At 42.1% G+C, this 20903-nt stretch overlaps 2 protein-coding genes across 18 annotated transcripts in view; both read right to left on the reverse strand.

Moving 5' to 3' along the window:
• Nucleotides 1-599: 599 nt before the first annotated feature.
• Nucleotides 600-17371, reverse strand: LOC118208955. Its single transcript, XM_035383966.1, has 22 exons — nt 17252-17371; nt 16145-16233; nt 13810-14014; nt 13452-13565; nt 13189-13236; nt 12540-12628; nt 10716-10920; nt 9298-9411; nt 9057-9104; nt 8429-8517; nt 7934-8126; nt 7610-7723; nt 7226-7264; nt 6728-6772; nt 6376-6464; nt 5159-5351; nt 4534-4647; nt 4160-4216; nt 4010-4039; nt 3691-3779; nt 1450-1615; nt 600-1032 (listed from the first exon to the last, which is right to left on the reverse strand). Exons 1-22 carry the CDS (start codon nt 17294-17296, stop codon nt 886-888), a joined length of 2322 nt encoding a protein of 773 aa, XP_035239857.1. The 5' UTR covers nt 17297-17371; the 3' UTR covers nt 600-885.
• Nucleotides 17372-18442: 1071 nt separating this feature from the next.
• Nucleotides 18443-20903, reverse strand: part of ryr1b (ryanodine receptor 1b (skeletal)) — a 104861-nt gene continuing 102400 nt past the window's right edge. For all 17 annotated transcript variants that reach the window (XM_035384732.1, XM_035384725.1, XM_035384740.1 and 14 more), the window contains 2 exons: nt 20774-20825; nt 18443-20485 (listed from right to left, as the gene is read on the reverse strand). In XM_035384732.1, the coding sequence (XP_035240623.1) occupies nt 20390-20485; nt 20774-20825 (148 nt within the window). In that variant the 3' untranslated portion in view covers nt 18443-20389. The remainder of the gene's footprint in view (nt 20486-20773; nt 20826-20903) is intronic.

Consider the following 20903-nt stretch of genomic DNA (forward strand, 5'->3'; position numbering starts at 1 on the left):
TGTCCTCCATACCCCACTAATGGAAACAAAAATTGTGCAAATAAATAAAAGCAATTCTGCAGTGAGTTTTTCCTAAGGGTAAGAAAACCTCCTCAGCTTGCACGTTTTGGATAACAACTGTAAACACATTTTTAAACACATTATCTGCACCACAAACATGTTTTCTTAATTCAGTGACTTTCGATGAACCACATTCTGTGTTTGGCTTACTAAAAGATACAAGTAAGCTAAATAAGATCAATGTTATCCAATGGATTAATAGTATTAACTGTATGAACATAATAGTGGCTTTGTTATAAGTTAGCTAATCGTTAAGCTTGTCTGGGGAATGACAACTCAAGACCCTCCATGAATTACAGTAGATACATAAAGCCGGTCCTGGTCGGAACACGCAGACACAGTCCCTACGTGTGTTCTGTGGCACACCAGCTACCAGCTCACTCTGAAACACACTGTGAGCCACATCTTTTGGACATTTCCCTCTTATGAACTTAATTGATGGTGTACTGAAAAATAAAAATAAATCTAAAAAACATTTTCTTTTATGATGGTTACTGCCATGGATATTATGAAACATTCTCTTGGAAAAATGAGGCAGTCAATAGAATGCGTGATAGTGTTTATTAACTGACTTTGTGAAACGCAGCTCCTAACACCAGTAAACAAACAGCCTTAAAGAGAGGAAGGCAGAGAAATGAGAATGGGAGCTGAAGACTCTGGAGTGGGTGTGTAGCACTAAAAGCTGGGATGTGAGGGGGCTTCAAAGCAGGGGATCACAGCAGTGACATCATAACAGTGACATCAGAGCAGTGCCATCAGGTCAGGGCATCAGAGCAGTGGCATCATAACAGTGAGATCAGAGCAGTGACATCAGAACAGCAAGCCTCACATAAATATGTGGGACAGCTGCACGCCCCCACTGATGTGCAGGGTGTCAATCTTAGTGAACGGCTGGAACCGGTGGTAAAAGTCGAACATGTGCTTCCCGTTTCCAAAAAACATAAGCTTCTGCGTCTCACAGCGAATCAAGATCTGCGGGATGGGGGACCAAATACAGAAAACAAGTAAAAGAGACGATGATTTCAGGAAAACAGACAAATGAGAGAAAAATAGAAGGGAAGTAATGAACCATGAAGTTAATGCAGTAAACCTGGTTACACACTAACACTGCACTACTGTGGCCAAAGGAGATGGACAGAGACAGAGGGGTAATGAGCACATACGTTTCAGTACATTACATACAATGTTACATACATACTGTAACATAAGTGCAACTACAATGCTGACGAAATTCCCCATTTAATGAAATAGTAAGTGCTTGGTGGGTGGGGTTAGGAACATACTGTTTAAAAAATGGCACACTTTGCTTTAGGCTACCACAGACACACTTAGGACCGAGACATATAGACTCCTGTTTAAGTGAGAATGGCCTTAGTTCTGTCGACTCACCTCAAAGTACCGCCCCTGCCAGAAGGGGTTGAACTTGACATCTCTCTCCTCGGCCCCCCATGTCCCACGCAGGTAGCTGTTCCGCACCACTGACCCCTCGTTCAGCCGCGGGTTAAAATGCAAGACGATGTCCCCACTGCTGCTCACTTTGAAGTTAAAAACAATCCTGTAGAAAACACACATTCACACACACACACAGCATGTGTTACTTATTACACACTGTAATGTATGAAGAAAAGGTGTAGTACAGCTTAGTTTTATTGATTTAAAAATTCAGCACCATGTCTATTGACATGTCCACCAATTCCCAGCCAAATTTGGAATATGCAGTTCATTCAGGAGAGTGAAGACATTCGTGGTTCTCTGAAACACGTGTTGTCACCAACCTGCTTCCTTTCAAACTGCAGACTACAGTTAAGCTTGCATAGAGTAGAGTCGGAGGAAGACCTTTCATATGTGGCTTTAGCACGCTCTCCACAGGCAAGTGACCACACAGCAATGAAATGCGGACCCCTTACCGACTCGAACCCTCCTGTAACTTGAACGACGCAACTGTCAACCATGCTTTGTCTTCTGAGGCCATTGCCAATCACTTTAATGCCCATTTTAAGTCAGTTGCACACAAGCTTGTTGGTAGTCTGCCTCCCAGCCCAGCCCAGCCCAGCCAAGCATCTATGGTCTGGATTATATTCAAGGTTTTTACTCAAACCTAGGTGTTATAGCAAATAATTCCTCTTTTAATCCTTTTCAGAGGATAAAATTGGAAGTTTGTTGAAGGGCCTTAACTGTGTGAAAGCTACAGGCCTTGATAATACCCTTTCTAGGAATCCGAAGGATGCAGCTGATCTTAGAGCACCCTGTGCTGCACGCATTATTAATTTGTCTTTAGAACAAGATATCGTACCAAATAACACAAGACATTCTAAGGTTATCCCACTATATACGAAGGTCAAACAAGGGGAATTATAGACCTATCTCTCTTTTGAGCATTACTTTTAAATTGTTGTAAAAAGTAGCACATTAACAGTTATATCACTATATCGGTGATTCAAAACTGACAACTGAAGTCAAGCTTCAGTAAGTCTTACTGAAACGACTCCTGTTGGTTGTATTTAACTGACTTTATTAGATGCAAAATGGATGCCGTAAATTATGTGATATGATTTTAATTGATTTGCAAAAGACACTGCCGTGGTACCCTTGAGCAAGGTACTTAACCTGCATTGCTTCAGTATATATCCAGCTGTATAAATGGATACAATGTAAAATGCTGCGTAAAAAGTTGTGTAAGTCGCTCTGGATAAGAGCGTCTGCTAAATGCCTGTAATGTAATGTAATGTAACAACATGGACCACAACTTGCTGTTTAATAATCTGTCATCATTAAGTTTGAGCCCATTAGCCTTGAATTGGTTTGTATCACATTTGATCTACATAAATTAGAGGGTAGAGGTTCAGAGTTGTCTACCCAAGGAACAACCTATAACGTGCAGCAGCCTACAAGGTAGCCTCTTGGGTCCACTATTATACTCTATATTCAACAAAATTGAAGTCAGCTAGTGCAGAGACTTTGTTTTTATATACTGATGCTTCAGCAATTATAAATTTACAAATAGCATCAGGTCAAAACCTGGTTTATAGTAAATCTAGAAATACAGGAGCTTCCACTTAGAAGCTTAATGTTTTTTTTTTATCATTGTTGGATACTGCCTAGCTATATGGTTCGGTGCCATCTTTGCTGTTAATATATTAAGCACAATGGAAATACGTCTGTGACTTAATTGTGCTGTCCTGGACATTTAAGCTAAGATGTAATCTTGTGATTGCTTTACTTTTATTGTCAAATAAACTAAACTAAGCTAAATTGGCCACAATCGGTGCTGGTATGGTCTGGAATGCATCCAAGACTGTGGGACTCAAACATGGTGCCTTAACCCAATGAGCCATCCAGCAGCTCCTGCTCTTAATTTTGAAATGATGCAGTTTGCACACTGCTTTCATAACCAAATATTTTAGGCATCATTCCAGTTAAACCAAACCCCTGTAAGACCCCAGGTGTGTTGTGAACAGCTGTTCTCTAAGTGGAATAAACCACTGCAGTGAGGTTAATTTCCAAGAGAGTTTATATGATGGTGTGATGTGGGACATGCAGTTCAGGAGAGGGAGAGTGGTGTGGTGGAGAGGAAGAAAGGAATGGGCAGATTAAGATAAGAAAGAGAAAGTTAGGAGAGGTACACGTTACCATTCGGCATCAGGTAGCACTCTGCCACTGAAAGCAATGGTCTTCATTGGAGTCAATCCTCCTGGGATCATCCTGGTGTAGGGAATGGGCTAAACACAAAATATACACCGTGTCACACTTATCTCTGAATTTCTCTCTGTTTCTGTCCCTTATTCTTTCTCTCACTCTCCCTAATCATTACCTTATTCTCTCTCTCAAACACACAAACACAGATGAATGTTGTTATGTGGAATTACTGTAAACTAAACAGGATAAATCACTACTCTGTCATCATACACAGAGTTTCACACCCTTCATTCAGACTGTACTCAGTACTCACTGGGTTGTAGATTGGTTGTTCATCCATCATCTGAAATGAGAAAAAAGGATTGTGCTCATGAGATGGTGTGAAAATAGGAAAATATATTCACTCATTTCTTAATTCAGTCACTGTCCCACTCCTTCACTCAGCCACAACTCAATGACTCACCGGCAGGAATCTCCAATTGTACCATGATCCTCCTCCTACCTCATCGCCTGTACTGCCCTGGAGGAGAGAGACAGGTGATGAGTGCACACTCTGCACAGGCTAGCACAGTTAGAGTACAGCACCCACTCTACTGCGCACACAGGCAAGGCAGCTAGCGCACATTTACAGAGGTGAAGTTCAGTTCAGAAAAAGATGGACATATTCAAAGTCAAATTCAGATAAAAAAGTTTTATTTTACCCCAACACCCCCCCCCCCCCCCATCCCCCTCATTATGCTTACAACGTATTCCACAGTACTGTACGTGTGTGTGTGCGTGTGAGAGAGAGAGAGAGCAAGAGAGAGGGAGTTAGACATGCATGGGGCTCCTCCTCACCTTAATGATGGCGATGGACTTCACAGAGACATCTCCACTGACTGTCAGGGAGGTCACACGATCCAGTGGTATGCGGTGCTTGTACATGTGGATCATACAACCGTTAACGATCACCTGCAGGAACCGGAGGGGAAGGCAAGGAGTCAAAGAGGCCGCTACTCATTAAAACTTCTGTTTATGCCATTTTATCCCCCCATAGCATTTCAATCTGTCAATTCAGTGTCATGCCATACTTTAGTAAATAAGATCATATTCATCTGCAGCAAAGAGGCAGTAGATGTATGCACACAATACAAAAACATACACACACACACACACATGTTCGTATTGCTATACTTGTGAGGACTTCCCATTGACTTACATTCATTCCGTAACCTCTAACCCTAACCTTAACCCTAACTCCAACCACTATATGCCTAACCTTAACCCTAACCTTAACCTAATTCTAACCCTAACCCTAAGTCCTAACCCTAAAACAGCCTCTTGAACTTGTGGGGACCAGCAAAATGTCCCCACCTTTGTAATTTTCCTCATCTTTCCATCCTTGTGGGGACATTTGGTTCTCACAAAGATAGTAATACATGCCCACGCACACACACGCTCAAAAGGTTCTTGCCCTTCTGACCTGGTAGCCCTTTAAGGTGGCACTGATGAGTAGGTCAAAGTCCTGGCCCTTACGAAAGGGCATCTGGCCGAGCTTCTCCTCGATTTGCCATCCACGATTCAGGAGAGTGTTGAATGCCAAAAGCTCAGTATATTTGAAATTGACTTTGAAGTGCATGGCAATATCACTCCCAGCCTCCAGGTTTATGTGGAACCTGCAGAGGGCGCCAGAGGGCAAAAAACACATTATCACAGGTTCTTTTGAGATACTCGGCTCTTATAATCGTTCTCTGTTCTTCAGTCCTGTCTGCATTTTAGCTACAGGAGGATCCGGTTGGCAACAGGAGTATGCGGACCTTATTACATTACAGAACGTCCGCGGCAATGGTACTGTTCTTCATCATGCCCCTTAATGAACTTTGAGATAATGCATGAAATTGGAATGTTTTGGCTTCACTGTTAGGGAAACAGGACTTGTAATATTAAGAATACACAGATACATATCAGGTTTATCAACAGGATATGTGGAATTGTCTCATTGTTTAGCTGTTGCTGTTGACCAAAATTAGATCAGATCATGTTACCCATCACCGTATCCTGATTCCTGAAGGTGAATTCCAGGAATTAGCCTAGCCTATCCAACATCTGTCTGTAATGTAGGCTACAGTATAGTACAGTATATATAATAGTTACTGAAGTCTTACGTAACCAAGCCATTTAATTTTTATCATTCTTTTATTATAACCACTACTACTGCTGACATTACAATGTGCATTTATCCAAAGCGCTTTACAATTGATGCCTCTCATTTACCCATTCACACACACTCACACACCAACGGTGAAAGGCCGCCATGCAAGGTACCAATGAACTCGTTGGGAGCAATTAGGGGTTAGGTGTCTTTCTCAGGGACACTTCGACACGCCCTGGACGGGGGATCAAACCGGCGACCCTCCGATTGCCAGACAACCGCTCTTACCTCCTGAGCTATGTCGCTGATTTCAATAAATCAACATTTGATACTGATTTATTGATAAGATGAACAGGAAAACATATTGAGGAATCATCTGCTTACTATGCATCAACAATGAAGAAGGTCGGGTGGATGGATGTACTGATGTGTCCTATTTGTGTCCTGGTGTTGAAAATAAAGGACTAGCACAAACTACAGTTCATAAATGTATGTGAATGTTGAAATATACAATCTAGATGCCATTAACATCTACAGAGTCTCCTTACCTGTTGATTTCACTGTGAACCTTTCCTTGGAAGTAAAGAGACGTTCCCGGCTTCAAACCACCATCGATGGCCTTGGAAAGTGGGGTGCTCTGCGCAACACAAAGACAGGGATTCACACATAGCAGTTTGTCTGTTGTGCTTCATAACCCTGGTGCTGGAGAGCTGTAGAGTCTGCTGGGTTTCACTGTCAATCAGCATTTCATAAATCAATCAATTAAAACAGCTTATCACAGAGTTAACTCAGCTCATCAGGTTTATTTGGTATAAAGGGTCTGCTCTCGAGTGTGTGTGTGTGTGTGCGTATTCATGCGTGGATGTGTGTGCATTGAGAGATCAGAATATTCACACTCACGCTCACATCTCCTGGACCTGGGTACTCCTGTATGAGTCCTTGTTCCTGAAACACAAACCCAGTTAGGGGTGGGGAACACAAAACAATGCACCTCCTCGCCCAATCATATCTACAAATGTCTGAATACAAATACAAAGCCTAAAATGTAAAAAAAATATTTTAAAAAACATGCTGTGTAAGACACTAAAAGACTTACAACATGGCAATGGAATCAGTTCATTGTAATTAATCAATTAGAAGCCATGGTTTAATCGTTTAATGGGATAAACTGACAAACAAACCAATTTGAATTTGAGAAGCCGCTAACTGATTTTGTCATAGTCCTAATTGAATTAAATTGCTCCCTTGTTATTTCTGCAGACTGTATTTGGAGCTGCCGCCAGGCAAACATAAATGTATTGTATCTATCAGTTTAAGAATAAAAAGGTTTCATAGCGGTTTAAATAGAGATTTAAATCGGCTTTTACGGGCGGCTGTTTATACTTTTTGTTCACTCACATCTTCTGGACCTGGATACCCTGGTATGACCTCTTGATCCTGAAATGTAAACTCAGTTAGGGGTTCATGGAGAACACAAAACAATGCATCTCTTAATACAATCATATCTACAACTGTCTGATTGCAAATAAAAAAAATATAATATAAAAACGTGTGCAGCTGGAAACATATTGTGCTTGCTTCCCGGGCAACATTGTTCACATATTTGCCTGCTTACTTTCTGTCTGACTGAAGGTTTAAAAATTATGTCCACTAGGGGGCAGATCATGGCTTCCCTTCCAATGATCCTGCCATCCATCCTAGCTTCCTGGCATCAGTCACGTCACTAGGCACACAGCCTTCAATCAAGACCTGGATAATAATAATAATAATAATAATAATCACCATGATGATGTTGATGGTCTGCACAGAGACTTCCCCACCAATGACCAGGTCAGTCACCTGCTCCAGTGGTACGCGGTGCTTGTACATGTGGAGCTCACGACCATCAACGTTCACCTGCAGGAACCAGAGGTCAACAAAGCCTGAAATTCTAAATTTTGGTTAAAATGTATTTTTCATCCAATGCATTCAAACTGTCAACTGAATATCATGCTCTACTTTAGTAAATAAGGTTCTACTTCTGTGCAAGAAGGAGACATTACAAGCATGCACACAATACATCACACACACACACACATGCACATACACACACCCTATTCTTCTGACCTGGTAGCCCTCTGAGGTGACATTGAAGACCAGCTCAAAGCTCTCCCCCTTACGGAAGGGCATCGCATTGACCTTCTCCTCCGCTTGCCATTCGCCATTGTCGCGGGTGTTGAGCACCACACCTCTCCCGTCGCTGAATCGGGGGTTGAAGTGAACGGCAAGATCACCCCCACCCTCCAGGTTTATTTCAAAACTGTGGAGGGCAACAGAGAGCAAGAACAGTTTATCACAGGTTCCTTTGAGTCACCAGATAAGATACTCAGCTCTAATTATCCTCCTCAGTCAATCCACTGTGCTTCTAAACTACAGGAGGTTAATAAATTAGCAACGGGAGTTTCTGGTGATTTATTACAATGGTTTCTAACTTTCTAGTGGTTTGGCTTCATTGGTAGGACAAAGGAGACAGAATTTAAGAATACAGAGATGACTATCACAACTGACTTCAGAGAGGGTCAATAATAAAAAATTGAATATCACACGACACAAATATCTCACCTGTTGATATCTTTGGGAAGAGTTCCCCGCAGGTACAACAACATCCCCGCTTTCAAACCGCCATGGATGGGCTGCCTAATTTCGTCAGCCTGCACAACAGAAACAGGGATTCATACAGAGCAGTTTGCCTGTTATAGTGGTTCATAATCCTGGTGCTGGAGAGCTGTAAGGTCTCGGTTTAACTGTCAATCTGCACATAAAAATCAAATAATAGCAGCTATAGTTCTCATTTCACCTGGTATATCTGGTCTAAAAGGGTGCATGATTTGAAAGCAAAAACAAAAATCTGCACACCTTGCAGCTCACAAGGACCAGGTTTGCAAATATTTTGGTCTAGAACAAGGGTGTCCCAGTCTTACTTGAAAAGGGCTGATGCGGGTGCACGTATTTGTTTTCACCCAATGCAACAACACCTAATTCAACTAATTAACTAACCCATGGTCTTCAATCAAGCCCTCGATAAGTACGACCAGGTGCCGGGTGCGGGGCTAAAACAAAAGCCTGCACCTACTTTAGTACTTTTCAGATTCATTGAGATTCATTCATTCATTGAGATTCATTGGTGTGGATGGGTGTACGGGCATGCATGTGTGTGTGCGTGCATGGTGAGATGGGTGGTCACACCAACCCCGACGTATCCTGGACCTGGCCATGCCTGTATTGCTTCTTGTCCTCCCTGAAATAAAAACTAAAGTTAGGGTGAGTGGGGGAGAACAATGCAACGCACCTCCAAATCCTACCATACCTACAAATACCTAATCACATATATAGATGCTTAAATGTAAAAACGTATGGTGTTTTAAGCAGTTTATAAGAGGACCTGCTAAAGGCACAAATTTAAAGACAGAATGCACGTGGCTCCTCCTCACCCCCATGATGTTGACGGACTCCACAAACACGTCCCCACCGATCCCCAGGGCCAGCACTCTCGCCAACGGCATGCGGTGCTTGAACACGTAGAACTCACGACCGTTTACGCTCACCTGCAGGAGCCGGAGATCGAGAGCAGGAGGATGTTATTCAGAATGTCCGTTAGCAGCTTTTGTTTTTTTCTTTGAAAATAAATATTCCATCTGTCAAGTGAATATCATGGCCCACTCCATGAGGTTATCTGTGTATGGAGAAAAATTCCTGAGAAACGATTGCACGCAGGAACCACCAGAGGCACACTGCTGGAGATGTAAGCACTAGAGGCCACAAAGCTCAGATGGCATTCCAACCAATGAGGCAACAACATAGGATGAAAGACCAAACCATGATGAGCCAATTTGGGCTGAATGGTCTGTTCTCGTCATCATTCATCTTATGTTCTTATGAAAGAACCAGCCAAGGTCCCCTGGAAACTCCTGCTAAAGCATCCCGGCAGTGTGCTCCCTAAGCCTGGGAAAGGCTCAGACCCAATGGGGATTAAGATAACTTCCACCAACACCCATCTGTTTGGAAAGCCAGGACAGAGGATACACCTTCTGTCCTGAGGGGTCTACCATGCAGTGGGCAAAAGGTCAGCGCAAGGATGGCGGGCCTAAACTAAGCCACAGCACGATCACATGGCACCTCTGAGCTCTGGGTCAGGTCTTCCCTGGACAGGTGTGCTAATAACTCTCTCAAGGAAACCAAAGTATTATAATGTATATGTATGTAGGAAGAAAGAGATGTGTTGAAGATGGGTATCAGGCTATGTCTGGACTAATGATTGGGTATCAATATGTACACAAGCTCATACACATGCATAGATGTGTTTAAAGTTATAATAGAAGACAAAAGAAATAGAATTGAAATTACCTGTGCATAGGGCAAAAAACTGCAGTTCTTTATTGCAAAGGCACAGATATTGAACAACTGAACTGTTCTATTTAATAGCTTAAATTAGACTTCATGCTTATAATTAATTGTTTCGCTTGTGACGTTTTGACCGAGATTAAGGTTTGCTAGTTTGCTGATGATACCTGCTGTCACTGATTGAGTTGACATAATGAATGTTAGTTTGTGAAGATTTTTGGCACCAAAATGAATCACAAAAAAACTGCACTTCGATTTTTTCTGCTAGGGACTGGTAGAATGGGTTTTCCATACCTAACCAGTGAGTGAACACAGTGCACAAAATGTGCATAAATGCTAAACCATACACATTCAGGTTACAGGTTTGTGCAGATAGACCTGTCCCCCTTCCATTGACAAAATTCAAACCCTTACATTTTTCTCTGCAATAAGTTGGCATTACATGAAACACATGTGCAAACACACACAAACACACACACACACCCACACAATTTCTTGTCTTTCTGACCTGGTAGCCCTGCCCGGTGACAATGATGACCAGCTCAAAGATCTCCCCCAGAATGAAGGGCATATCAGTGACCCTCTCCTGCTCCTCAAATTTCCCATTCTGAAAGGTGTTGAAAACCACAAACTCCTTTGGGTTGAACCGGGGGTTGATGTATAAGGCTTTGTCACTGCATTTCGCCTCTGCAGACTGCAGGCTAACGTGGAACCTGCAGGGGGCGATAAACAGGATGTGTTATCACAGATTCCTTAGAGCAGTGATTCTCAAACTGTGTCCTGGAGGCCCCTGTGTATGCTGGTTTTCGTTCCAACCACGAAAACAATCCCAGAATTTTAACAAGCTGTACATTTTTCTTAATTGCATTTCATGATGGATTATTTACTCTATTACACCACATTGTGCCAGAAATAGCTATGCATGCCATGAAAAATAAAATTCCCATGTTCAGTAGGTGTAACTACAACAAAGGAAATTGTATAAGAAAACACTATTTAACTGAAACTGAAATAAGCTGATTTTGTGAGGAGCTTGAACAGTAGCTTTGGCCAACTGGTTGCCTCCACAATAGCCTATATGTATTGTGATTTCATGATTCTCAATCACAAAGAAGAGGAATTCAGGCCAGTGAATTGGCACAACCTCAGATCGTAACATTCACAGAGCTGTAAGAATACCTTCTGGGTATGTTGATGCTATATTTTCTGAAATGTATGGTGTTATGCAAAATATAGTCTACTACTACAACTAACTTTAACTAACAGCAATATAAGGAGCTGGATCAATTTTGAGATTTAATGACAACCCTTTTATAAACTATCATCGTTTAGCTAAAAGGTGACACTGAAGTTTCTTTGGCTGCACGTCAAAAACATGCTGAAATTTCATGCTACTGAGTAATGTTTGCTGACAAATATTATCTTTGAATGTAAATGGTTAAGGCCACTTAAGTCATGGATTTCTTTGGTTATGTTGGCTGAAACGTTAGCATTTGCAAACAGTCACACAAAGAACAAATCAAATAGTTGGCTGATTGATAAGAGAAGAATAAAACTAATATAGTGCATCAAAAGGTTGGGCCCTCCTCTTTAAATGTTTCTTTACACAGACCTGTAATTGGCAATAATCCTCATTCATATGGTAAACTAAAGATGATTTAGTTAACCATATTCATTTACTATCCAAAGCTCACGTAAATTAGCTTCTTCTGAATCTGTTTGGCTCATAATCCATTAACCTCAGAAGAAAGACATCGTTCTTCTGTTGAGGATTACATGGCAGACTGTTCTGAAAGTTAGTGGAACAAATGAAAAATGTGCCTAACCAAAAAAAAATTGCTCTAAACATGAAATAAATAAGATAAATTAACAGCTCGTTAAAAAAATTCCAAGACTGGAATTAAGAAAAAACCAGCATACACAGTGGTTCCCTGGGACTGCGGTTGAGAGTCACTGCCTTATACCACATCCATTAACTGTGTTCCCCTTCACTGCATAACAGCCATTGCATCCCATCAGATTTTAACAGCTTTTTAAATCACCTGCATGGTATTTATTTTATCCTATTTTAAGCTAACGATGATTTCATTCACACTTTTGACTTGACAAACATTTCAGAGCCTCATTCAATACTGTTGTACATCAAGCAAACTGTAGTCTATAGCATAGTCTCTCTTGACCTATAAAAACACCTGTCTAACCGATTCATGATAAAATAATTTAAGATGACATTAAAAATGTCAGGGCTTGAACCACCTGTCTCGGGCCCATTCCCTGCAGTACCTTCCATGGCCATCATGAGTCACCTTGACTATTGACAGGAGTTCCTCACCTGGTGACGTCACAGGGAATCGCTCCCTGAATGTGGACAGACATCCCCGTCCTCAAACCACCATAGATGGGCACCGTGTAAGGGATGCTCTGCACAACACAGACACTGGCATTAATACAGAGCACTTTGTCTGTTGCAGTGGTTCATAAGCCTGGCGCTGGAGAGCTGTAGGGTCTGCTGGGCCTTGCTGTCAATCAGCATTTCAGTGATCAATCAATTAACGCAGCTGATCACACAGCTTAGCTCACCTCACCTGGCCTACTCAGTCTAATGGGGTTGATGATTTTAAAGCAAAAACAAAAACCAGTTCATCTTGTGGCTCACAAGGACCAGGATTGTGAATTAATTTGTCTATTGAGACAGAATGTGGCTGGAGAGACGGAGGGTGTGAGTAATGTAGTAAAACACAGAGGAGGTGGTATGTGTGTGTACATGTGTTTGTGTGTGTGAGAGAGACAATGTGTGTGTATGTGTGCCTGCACATGTGTTTGTGAGAAACAGTGTGCATGTAAGTGTATTGGTTTGTGTAGGTGCATGTATGTGCGTGCATGTGTTTGTGTGTGAGATACACACACCTACACAACCAATATTGTCTGTCTGCTTTTGTGCTTTTCTGAGTGTTGTGAGAGAAAATTGTATTCACACTTACCACCGCCTGTCCTAGACCTGGATATCCCAGGATGTGTCCAATCCCTCCCTAAAACACAAACACGGTTAGCGGTGGCTGGGGGAACACAAAACAATGCACCTGCAGATCCAATAATATTGACATGTGTCTTAATGCAAATGCTTTTATGCAAATACAAATGCTTGAATGTAAAAATGCGCACTGTGCAAGACACTGTGCATTGTCTTAAAATCAAATTAAATCAAATTCCAGAATCTAAATGTTGAACTTTTGCTGCTCCTCACCCCGATGATGTTGATCATGTGCACAGAGACTTCTCCACCAATGGATAGGGCACTCACTTGCTCCACAGGCATACCGTGCTTGAACAGGTAAAAGTCACTACCGTTTACTTTGATCTGCAAGAAACAGAGAGGAAGGCAGGGTCAAAAATAGCCACTTTGCAAAATCTGTGTTAATATTTTTTCCTCCAAAACATTCATTCTGTGATCTGAATATCACAGCCAAATCTGGAATATCACAGCCAAATCAGCAGTAAGTATGCATTTACATGTATGCATATAGTACACGCAGACACACAAGCAAATAAAACACACACATACACAAAGCAAACATATCCAAGCACACAGTTCCTGTCCTGACCTGGTAGCCCTCTGAGATGACGATAAAAAGCAGCTGAAAGCTCTCCCCATCATGGAAGGGCGTCCCAGAAGGTATCTCCTGAGTTTGCCAATTGCCACCCTTTTTGATGTTCGTCACCACACATTCTGTGGGCTTGAATCGGGGGTTGAAGTGCAAAGCAATGTCAGGGAGTCCTACTAGCCCAGTCTGCAGGTTGATGGCAAACCTGGGGGGGGGGGGGCAAAAACAATTATGGGCATTAATATGGAGTTGGTCCACCCTTTGCTGCTATACCAACCTACATTCTTCTGTGAAGGCTTTCTACTAGATGTTGGAGCATTGCTGGATGGATTTGCTTCCATTCAGCCTGAAGAGCATTACTGAGGTCAGGCATTGATTGGGCAATTAGGCCTGGCTCGCATTAAGATTTGCCTTCATTGGAACCTAGGGGCCTAGTCCAAACCATGAAAAACAGCCTCAGACTAAGGGGTGTCCATATAAATATGTCATATAGTGTACACGAGTATGAAAAATTGGTTAACTGTGTGGCACTATCGCCCTCCAGAGTGACAATCAGAGGCTCGCCCTTCATACTAATGCATACTTTTGTACTCTGTTGTCCCTAAGAAAATAGTCAGATGGGTGGAAGGAAGCTTACAGGAACTGAACACTGCCAACAAGGTGATTTTTTGTGTTGCCATGGCTCCTCCAATGCAGCATTGAGCGTTCTCTTATGGAGCTCCTGTCTTACGGAACAGTCTCCCTGTGTATGTACGGGCTTCAGACACACTCTCTGTCTTAAGTGCAGGCTTAAAGCTTAGCCACTGATGTAGACCTATATTCTCTTAAATGGTCAAATACGATCACTGAGTTCATGAAATTAAATGCTGGCTGGGTAGGGAGCTTAGCGTCAAGTGTCAAGCTTGCTTTTACGGAGCTGACACACTAGGTAGCTTAGCCTCAAGTGTCAAGCTCACTTTTACAAAGCTGACACGCTAGGTAGCTTAGCCTCAAGTGTCAAGCTCACTTTTACGAAGCTGACACGCTAGGTAGCTTAGCCTCAAGTGTCAAGCTTGCTTTTACGGAGCTGACACGCTAGGTAGCTTAGCCTCAAGTGTCAAGCTCACTTTTACGAAGCTGACACACTAAGTAGCTTAACCTGAAGTGTCAACCTCGCTTTTATGGAGCTGACACATTAGGCAGTTTAGCGTCAAGTGCCAAGCTGGCCTTTACGGAGCTGGTTAGCTTAGTTTAGCATAATGGTGGCATTACATACACAAACATTTACTCTGTGTGTTGACTATTTTTATAGTGCCTAACATTATCTTCTCTGTTTCTTTTTCCATGGGTCTCCTGCCCTGTACCTCGCACTGAGTTCCAAGACTGCTCTAGCCTGCTTCCTCGCCCTGACTCCACAGGATTGCTCCAGCCCTGACCCTTGCTCCATGATGTACTAGTGCATTGTTTTATAGGGTAACATACTTCACTTGTTTTGTACTATAGTTAGTTTGTACAACAGTTAGCGCACACACACCAGTCCCACAAAATCCAAATGAGGGGCTATGACATAGCATGTTTCCAACCTCTCCCAATGTAATTCCCAACCTCAGAAAGACCACTCCACTGAATGGTAAATGGACTGCATTTATATAGCACTTTTAGCCAAAGCGCTTTACAATTGATGCCTCTCATTCACCCATTGACATTGACATTGACATTCACACACACACACACACACACACACACACACACAGTGAAAGGCTGCCATGCAAGGTACCAATCAACTCGTTGGGACCAATTAGAGGTTAGGTGTCTTGCTCAGGGACACTTCGACACGTCCAGGGCAGGGGATCGAACCGGCAGCCCTCCGACTGCTAGACAACCGCTCTTACCTCCTGAACTATGTCGCCCTGAATAAAGGTGACTGATCCAAAAAATAAAAAGGAAGTGCAAAAATTGATTGGAGATAATTACTGTGCAACATTTGTGAGCTTTTTTAATGACCATCAGCGTAATTGTATGCTAATGTTAATATCCCCAGGTTCTGTAAAACCCTAAGCAGGAAAACTACACTAGCGATGGGGGAGTGAGGTTTCATGAATTGAATAATATAGGTGGAACTATAGTGCACTGTCAATTTCTTGTTTCAGCCATTAAAACAATATTGTTTGTATATCGGAGAACAAAATGGATGGTTGCAATCAGGGAGTCACTGACAGCATATATGTATATATATATGTATATATGTGTGTGTGTATATAATAGTTCCATGAAGCCTTGTTCATCCTTGCACCATTATATAGTGCCTGCGACCCATTCCCTGCTGTACCCTCCATAGCCAACAGGGGCTCCTCACCCAGTGGCACCATTGGGAACTGTTCCCTGGATGAACAGAGACATCCCCAGCTTCAAACCACCGTAGATGGGTCCCGTATATGGGACAATCTGCACGACAGAAACATTGGGATTAATGCAGAGTAGTTTATCTGTTGCAATGATTCATAACCATGGTCATGACGAGCTGTAGGGTCTGCTAGGTTCCAATGTCAATCAGCAATTAATTGATCAATTAAAGTGTTTGAACACATGTTTATCTTCCTTCTCTGGTTAATTGGATGTAATGGGTTTACTATTTTAAGTCAAAAACAAAAACTAGCAGAACTTGCAACTCACATGCACCAAGGTTGTGTCTACTACAATAGAATGCAGATGGAAGGACTGAGATATTAGTGGTCAATCAGAGTGAGAGAAAAAGGCATAGAGTTGAAGGACACATAAGATATCAATAATTTGAGTCCATACTTTTGTTGATATTCATTTTCAGTCAATTAAACGGTTAATTTTGCAGAGAGCAGACACCTGTTATTTAGTTCACTGGGTAAATTATGCACAGCATTCACAGTGCAGGTCAAAAATATCAGGCCACCTCTGCTTTTAAAACTATAGTTTTCTTTCTGGTAATAACCTGTTTGCCACAATGTGTTTCCTTGGCCCCACACATCTAAGCCTAACTACTTATTTGCCATACTGTATCTCTTGCAACTCCAGTGTCTATTTCACTCTCATTACAGGCCAAAGGTTTTTAGGCTACCTGTGGTTTCAAAGAAAACCTAAGGTGGATAAGATTTCAGTCAATTGAGTTTTAACTCTCCATTGGGGGTACGCTATTCAGACTTCTGGTTTCAGACTACAGATTGTCGGAAGCTGTGTTCAAAGCTGACCCATGCCCAGTACCCTTCAAAGACTAGCCAAGCTTTCAGTTAGATTTGGATAGGCAGATAGGGGCCGGAGTTACTGGCCGGTTTGCAGTATTTCCCTTACCATTCATCCTGTTACGGTCTGACCCTAGATCAGGTCGTAACAATGACCCAGGACTGTAAATGTGCCTGGCAGGAAGAGACACATGAAAGAAGGCAGAGAGAGACAGAACAGGTAGAAAAGTAGAGGTAGTAAATCTACTCACGGGGTTGTAGATGGGCTGGTATCCTGGAGGAGGTTGGAAACGCATGATGATGGCTTGAACAGTGGGAGACCGTCAATGAAAATCAGGTACCAGACTTGCTGGTAGATTGGGAGAGTATACCTGGACACCTCATTTTATATAGCCTTCTGCTCCCGGTGGGTGGACCTGGGGTATGTTCTAGGGGTAGGGTGGTGCACAGACTGCTATCAATTTTCTCTGGGCTGTTAGCAAGCAAGGGATTTGCATTTTTTCCGTAAGCATACAGAGAACGTGAACAGGCAAAAATATTTGAAGTACAGGCCTGGGGCTGATGTGAACACCCCTCATCAGCACTCTGAAATCACAGAACCCCCTATCCTCCACCAAAATGCTCACTTTATTCTCGATCGGTGTGAGTTGCGTTGCAAAAAAAGAAGAAAGAATACCATGTAATGGTTATAGTTTTTGGTATTGCATTTTCTTTTGCATTGTGTCAGTGTGCTTGTTTAGAATTGCATTTAAGTAAACCCGTAGCCTGTCATTCTGAGGAGGAGGTGTAACCCAGGGCTGTACAGAGGCCATATGTTTCTGGAATGGTTGGCGGTTATAAGACTCACAGTAGTCTGGGTGATACAGTTGGAAGACGGTGTCACAATGGCAGTCTGAGGGAAGACTCAAGATTGGTTAAATTTGGGCAAAAAAAATGGTTTAGCTCCTGTTCTTAACATATAATCTTCCACTAATTAAAGGTGAAATATGTCCACAACTGTTACAGGTCTTCAACCGTCACATAAATATAAAAAATGAATTGGATGGGTGGGCAAGAGTGCATTTGAAGGTGTACAGTAATCTGTGCCATAATTTACTAATCCATTTAATGATGAATCACACTGGTCTCTTATTATGACCAACTAACCCCCATAAACCCAATCTCATCCTGGTACTTATTTTTTCAATTTATCTCTGCTTCTTTTAAAACCACTGAAATTGAATCAATTGCATCGCTGTTTTAATGGTTCAAGCTAAATTCCCTCTGACATTAATAGGAACAATGACTGGATGATTGTTGCATCTGCAGGTGAAAGATAATGATACAATACAAATATGAGAAGATATCTGGAAAATATGAGGCTAAAATTATGGTAATGATAAACCACAGCACATGCTATGTCGATTTGACAAAATACAAAAAATAAAAACACAACAAAGGAAAGATTTTAAAATATTGAAATCTATTTAATCGGTATTGAAACACAGGCTTCAGTCAAGATGGCAAGCAAGACCATCCCCCCTAAGTCTCCATTATTTTATACACACTAAGAGTCCCTTACACACATCAGCCAATCACATACTTATACATTCAGTGTCAATGAATACAACCAATCACAAGATGGGGAGTGTGCATGTGCGTGTAGGTGGCATAAAAGCCAGTGTGTTTGTATGTATGTGTGTGTGTGTGTGTGTGTGTGTGCATGTGTGTATGTGTGTGTTTGTTCTGCTTTCAAGTGGGAGTGGGGACACACTGAGTTTGAGTTCACCAATGGCTTTAACTAGCTTGATACGTTGGAAGATTCCCTAAAAACAATAATTAAAAATCTAAACTACGGAAAACACAAAAGCCATGTCTTGCCCTTGACTGCAAACCGGACGTGAACTTAATTTTTTTAATTGTTTATTTCCTATTAAGCCCATCCCTCTTTCAAAAAATGGAGAGTAAAATATGGACTAAAAACGAGCAGCTTAGAGCTTTATATTTCTTCAGAATTCAATAGTAAAAAGGATGGTTTCTCAGTGTTTGGACTCACCATCTTATCACGCTACTTCCCGGCCTGGTTCCTGTTCGGGCTTAGAGGTGATGGTGGGTCACATACATATACATTCATTAATTGTTAATGACACATTTAAAAATAAATACTTTGTAGATGGTAACAAATAAATAACAGCAGAATAGAAGTTTGAGAAGAAAACATACATAGAATCGCATTGCCCCTTTAAGGAGGGGAAAACCTGATATTCAGAATTCTGCTTTACGTGGTTTTGATCCTTCTGCATCGTTTTCTTCCACTTCCAAAGATGGCGCATAAGCAGAGATACTGTAAGACTTCAGAGTGTGAGCCGGTCTCCCATCTCTATTGCTGTTCATCTTCAATCTGACAACCAGACACTTATTAAAATACATGGACACAGATGTGCATTTCTGTGGCGACTTAAGAGTCTGAGTGACCAATCCCAGCCAGAGCTACAATTCTGGGCAGTGCAGCTTCACTCTAGAGCATGTATGTAGGACTGCTGGGCATTGCACCAGTGGCAGCCAGTCAGCTTGTCTTTCATTTCCTGCTGTGTTACATTCTTTTGGTGCGCAAGAGTCTGGCATAACTGAAATGGGGTATCAGAACCCTCTAGCAACAGACCACACCACAGCACTGGAGACAACTGCTTACTGCAGCAAACCATTAAATTAAATAATTACCTCACAGATAATTGGGTTATTAATAACATTACAACAACACTGTAATAGCACTAATACATATAAATGTAATTAGTAATGAGTTATATTATTACTATAATAATAATCACCATCATCAAGAAGCACTTTTTGAAGTTTTAGGTTACTCTGGTTGCTGTTACGTCAGTTGTCAGGCAGTGCAATGTGTTATATGCATGTGTGTGTGTGTGTGTGTGTGTGTGTGTGTGCGTGTGTGCATTATATGCATGTGTGTGTGCGTGTGTGTGTGTGTCTTCTGAGCTCAGGCAGTCTCACAAGTGTTCCGTTTCTTGTTTCCTCAATGCAAAAGGAAGGTCATAGAGTGTATTTACAGAATAACAATCTCTCTCTGTCTATACATCCCTCACATTACCACATTCACTTTTTCATATATTTTATATCAGGGTCACTTTGAGTAGCTGGGGGCACTGTGTGTTTGTGTGTGTGCGCATGTGAGCGTGTGTGTGTGTGAGTATACATACTGTGTGCTGCACTGGGTGATTACAGACAGGAGAAAAACAGCTGAAAATAGGTGACCTTTTACCCCAGAAATGATGTCTATACCTCAACCTCGCCTCTTATTCTCAGTCTCTCACTCTCTGGCACCACACGTATGCAACGTACACACACACACACACACACACACTCTCTCACTCTCACTCTGACACGCAGTCTCAACCCAGCTGATCCTCGTATTGCTTCCTGAAACAGTCTCCAGCCGGGAAGAAATCCCAGCAGCGTTCCTGGTACATCTTCCAGACGTAGGATTCCTGGGAAATGAGGGAAAAAAAGTGGGAGGGAATTGTATGACCACTCAAACACTTCCGCAGGACAGAAATAAGCTGCCTCATGTTGGATTGTCAATGTCACCAACGCTCAACACAAAGCCAAACAGGAACTCTCTCTCACTGTCTGTTCATTCACCAACACTCAACACAAAGCCAAACAGGAACTCTCTCCCATGGTCTGTTCATTCACCAACACCCTACACAAGCCAAGCAGGAACTCTGAAATGGGCAGAGCACCAGACAGACAGACAGACAGAGATGGGCACTGACCTGTCCTGTGTGCTCAGTTTCATCCTTATTGATCAAGTACATCAGGAAGAACCTGCAGAAGAGAGGTGGAGGCAGAGTGTGCAAAATGAGACGAGGGCAGAAGGTATTATACAGTACTTCACTGATGGAT

This window comes from Anguilla anguilla, chromosome 12, assembly GCF_013347855.1.
Source record: "Anguilla anguilla isolate fAngAng1 chromosome 12, fAngAng1.pri, whole genome shotgun sequence".
In the NCBI taxonomy this organism is placed as follows: domain Eukaryota; kingdom Metazoa; phylum Chordata; class Actinopteri; order Anguilliformes; family Anguillidae; genus Anguilla; species Anguilla anguilla.

Bases quoted from the DNA above. Each gene is read 5' to 3' on its own strand.
- LOC118208955 (XM_035383966.1), bottom strand. From the start codon at position 17,296: ATGCGTTTCCAACCTCCTCCAGGATACCAGCCCATCTACAACCCC. The intron at 16,234-17,251 runs GTGAGTAGATTT...TCTGTCGTGCAG, and splicing joins ACCAGCCCATCTACAACCCC to ATTGTCCCATATACGGGACC. The intron at 13,566-13,809 runs GTCAGGACAGGA...TGTTTCTTGCAG, and splicing joins TCATCTCAGAGGGCTACCAG to ATCAAAGTAAACGGTAGTGA.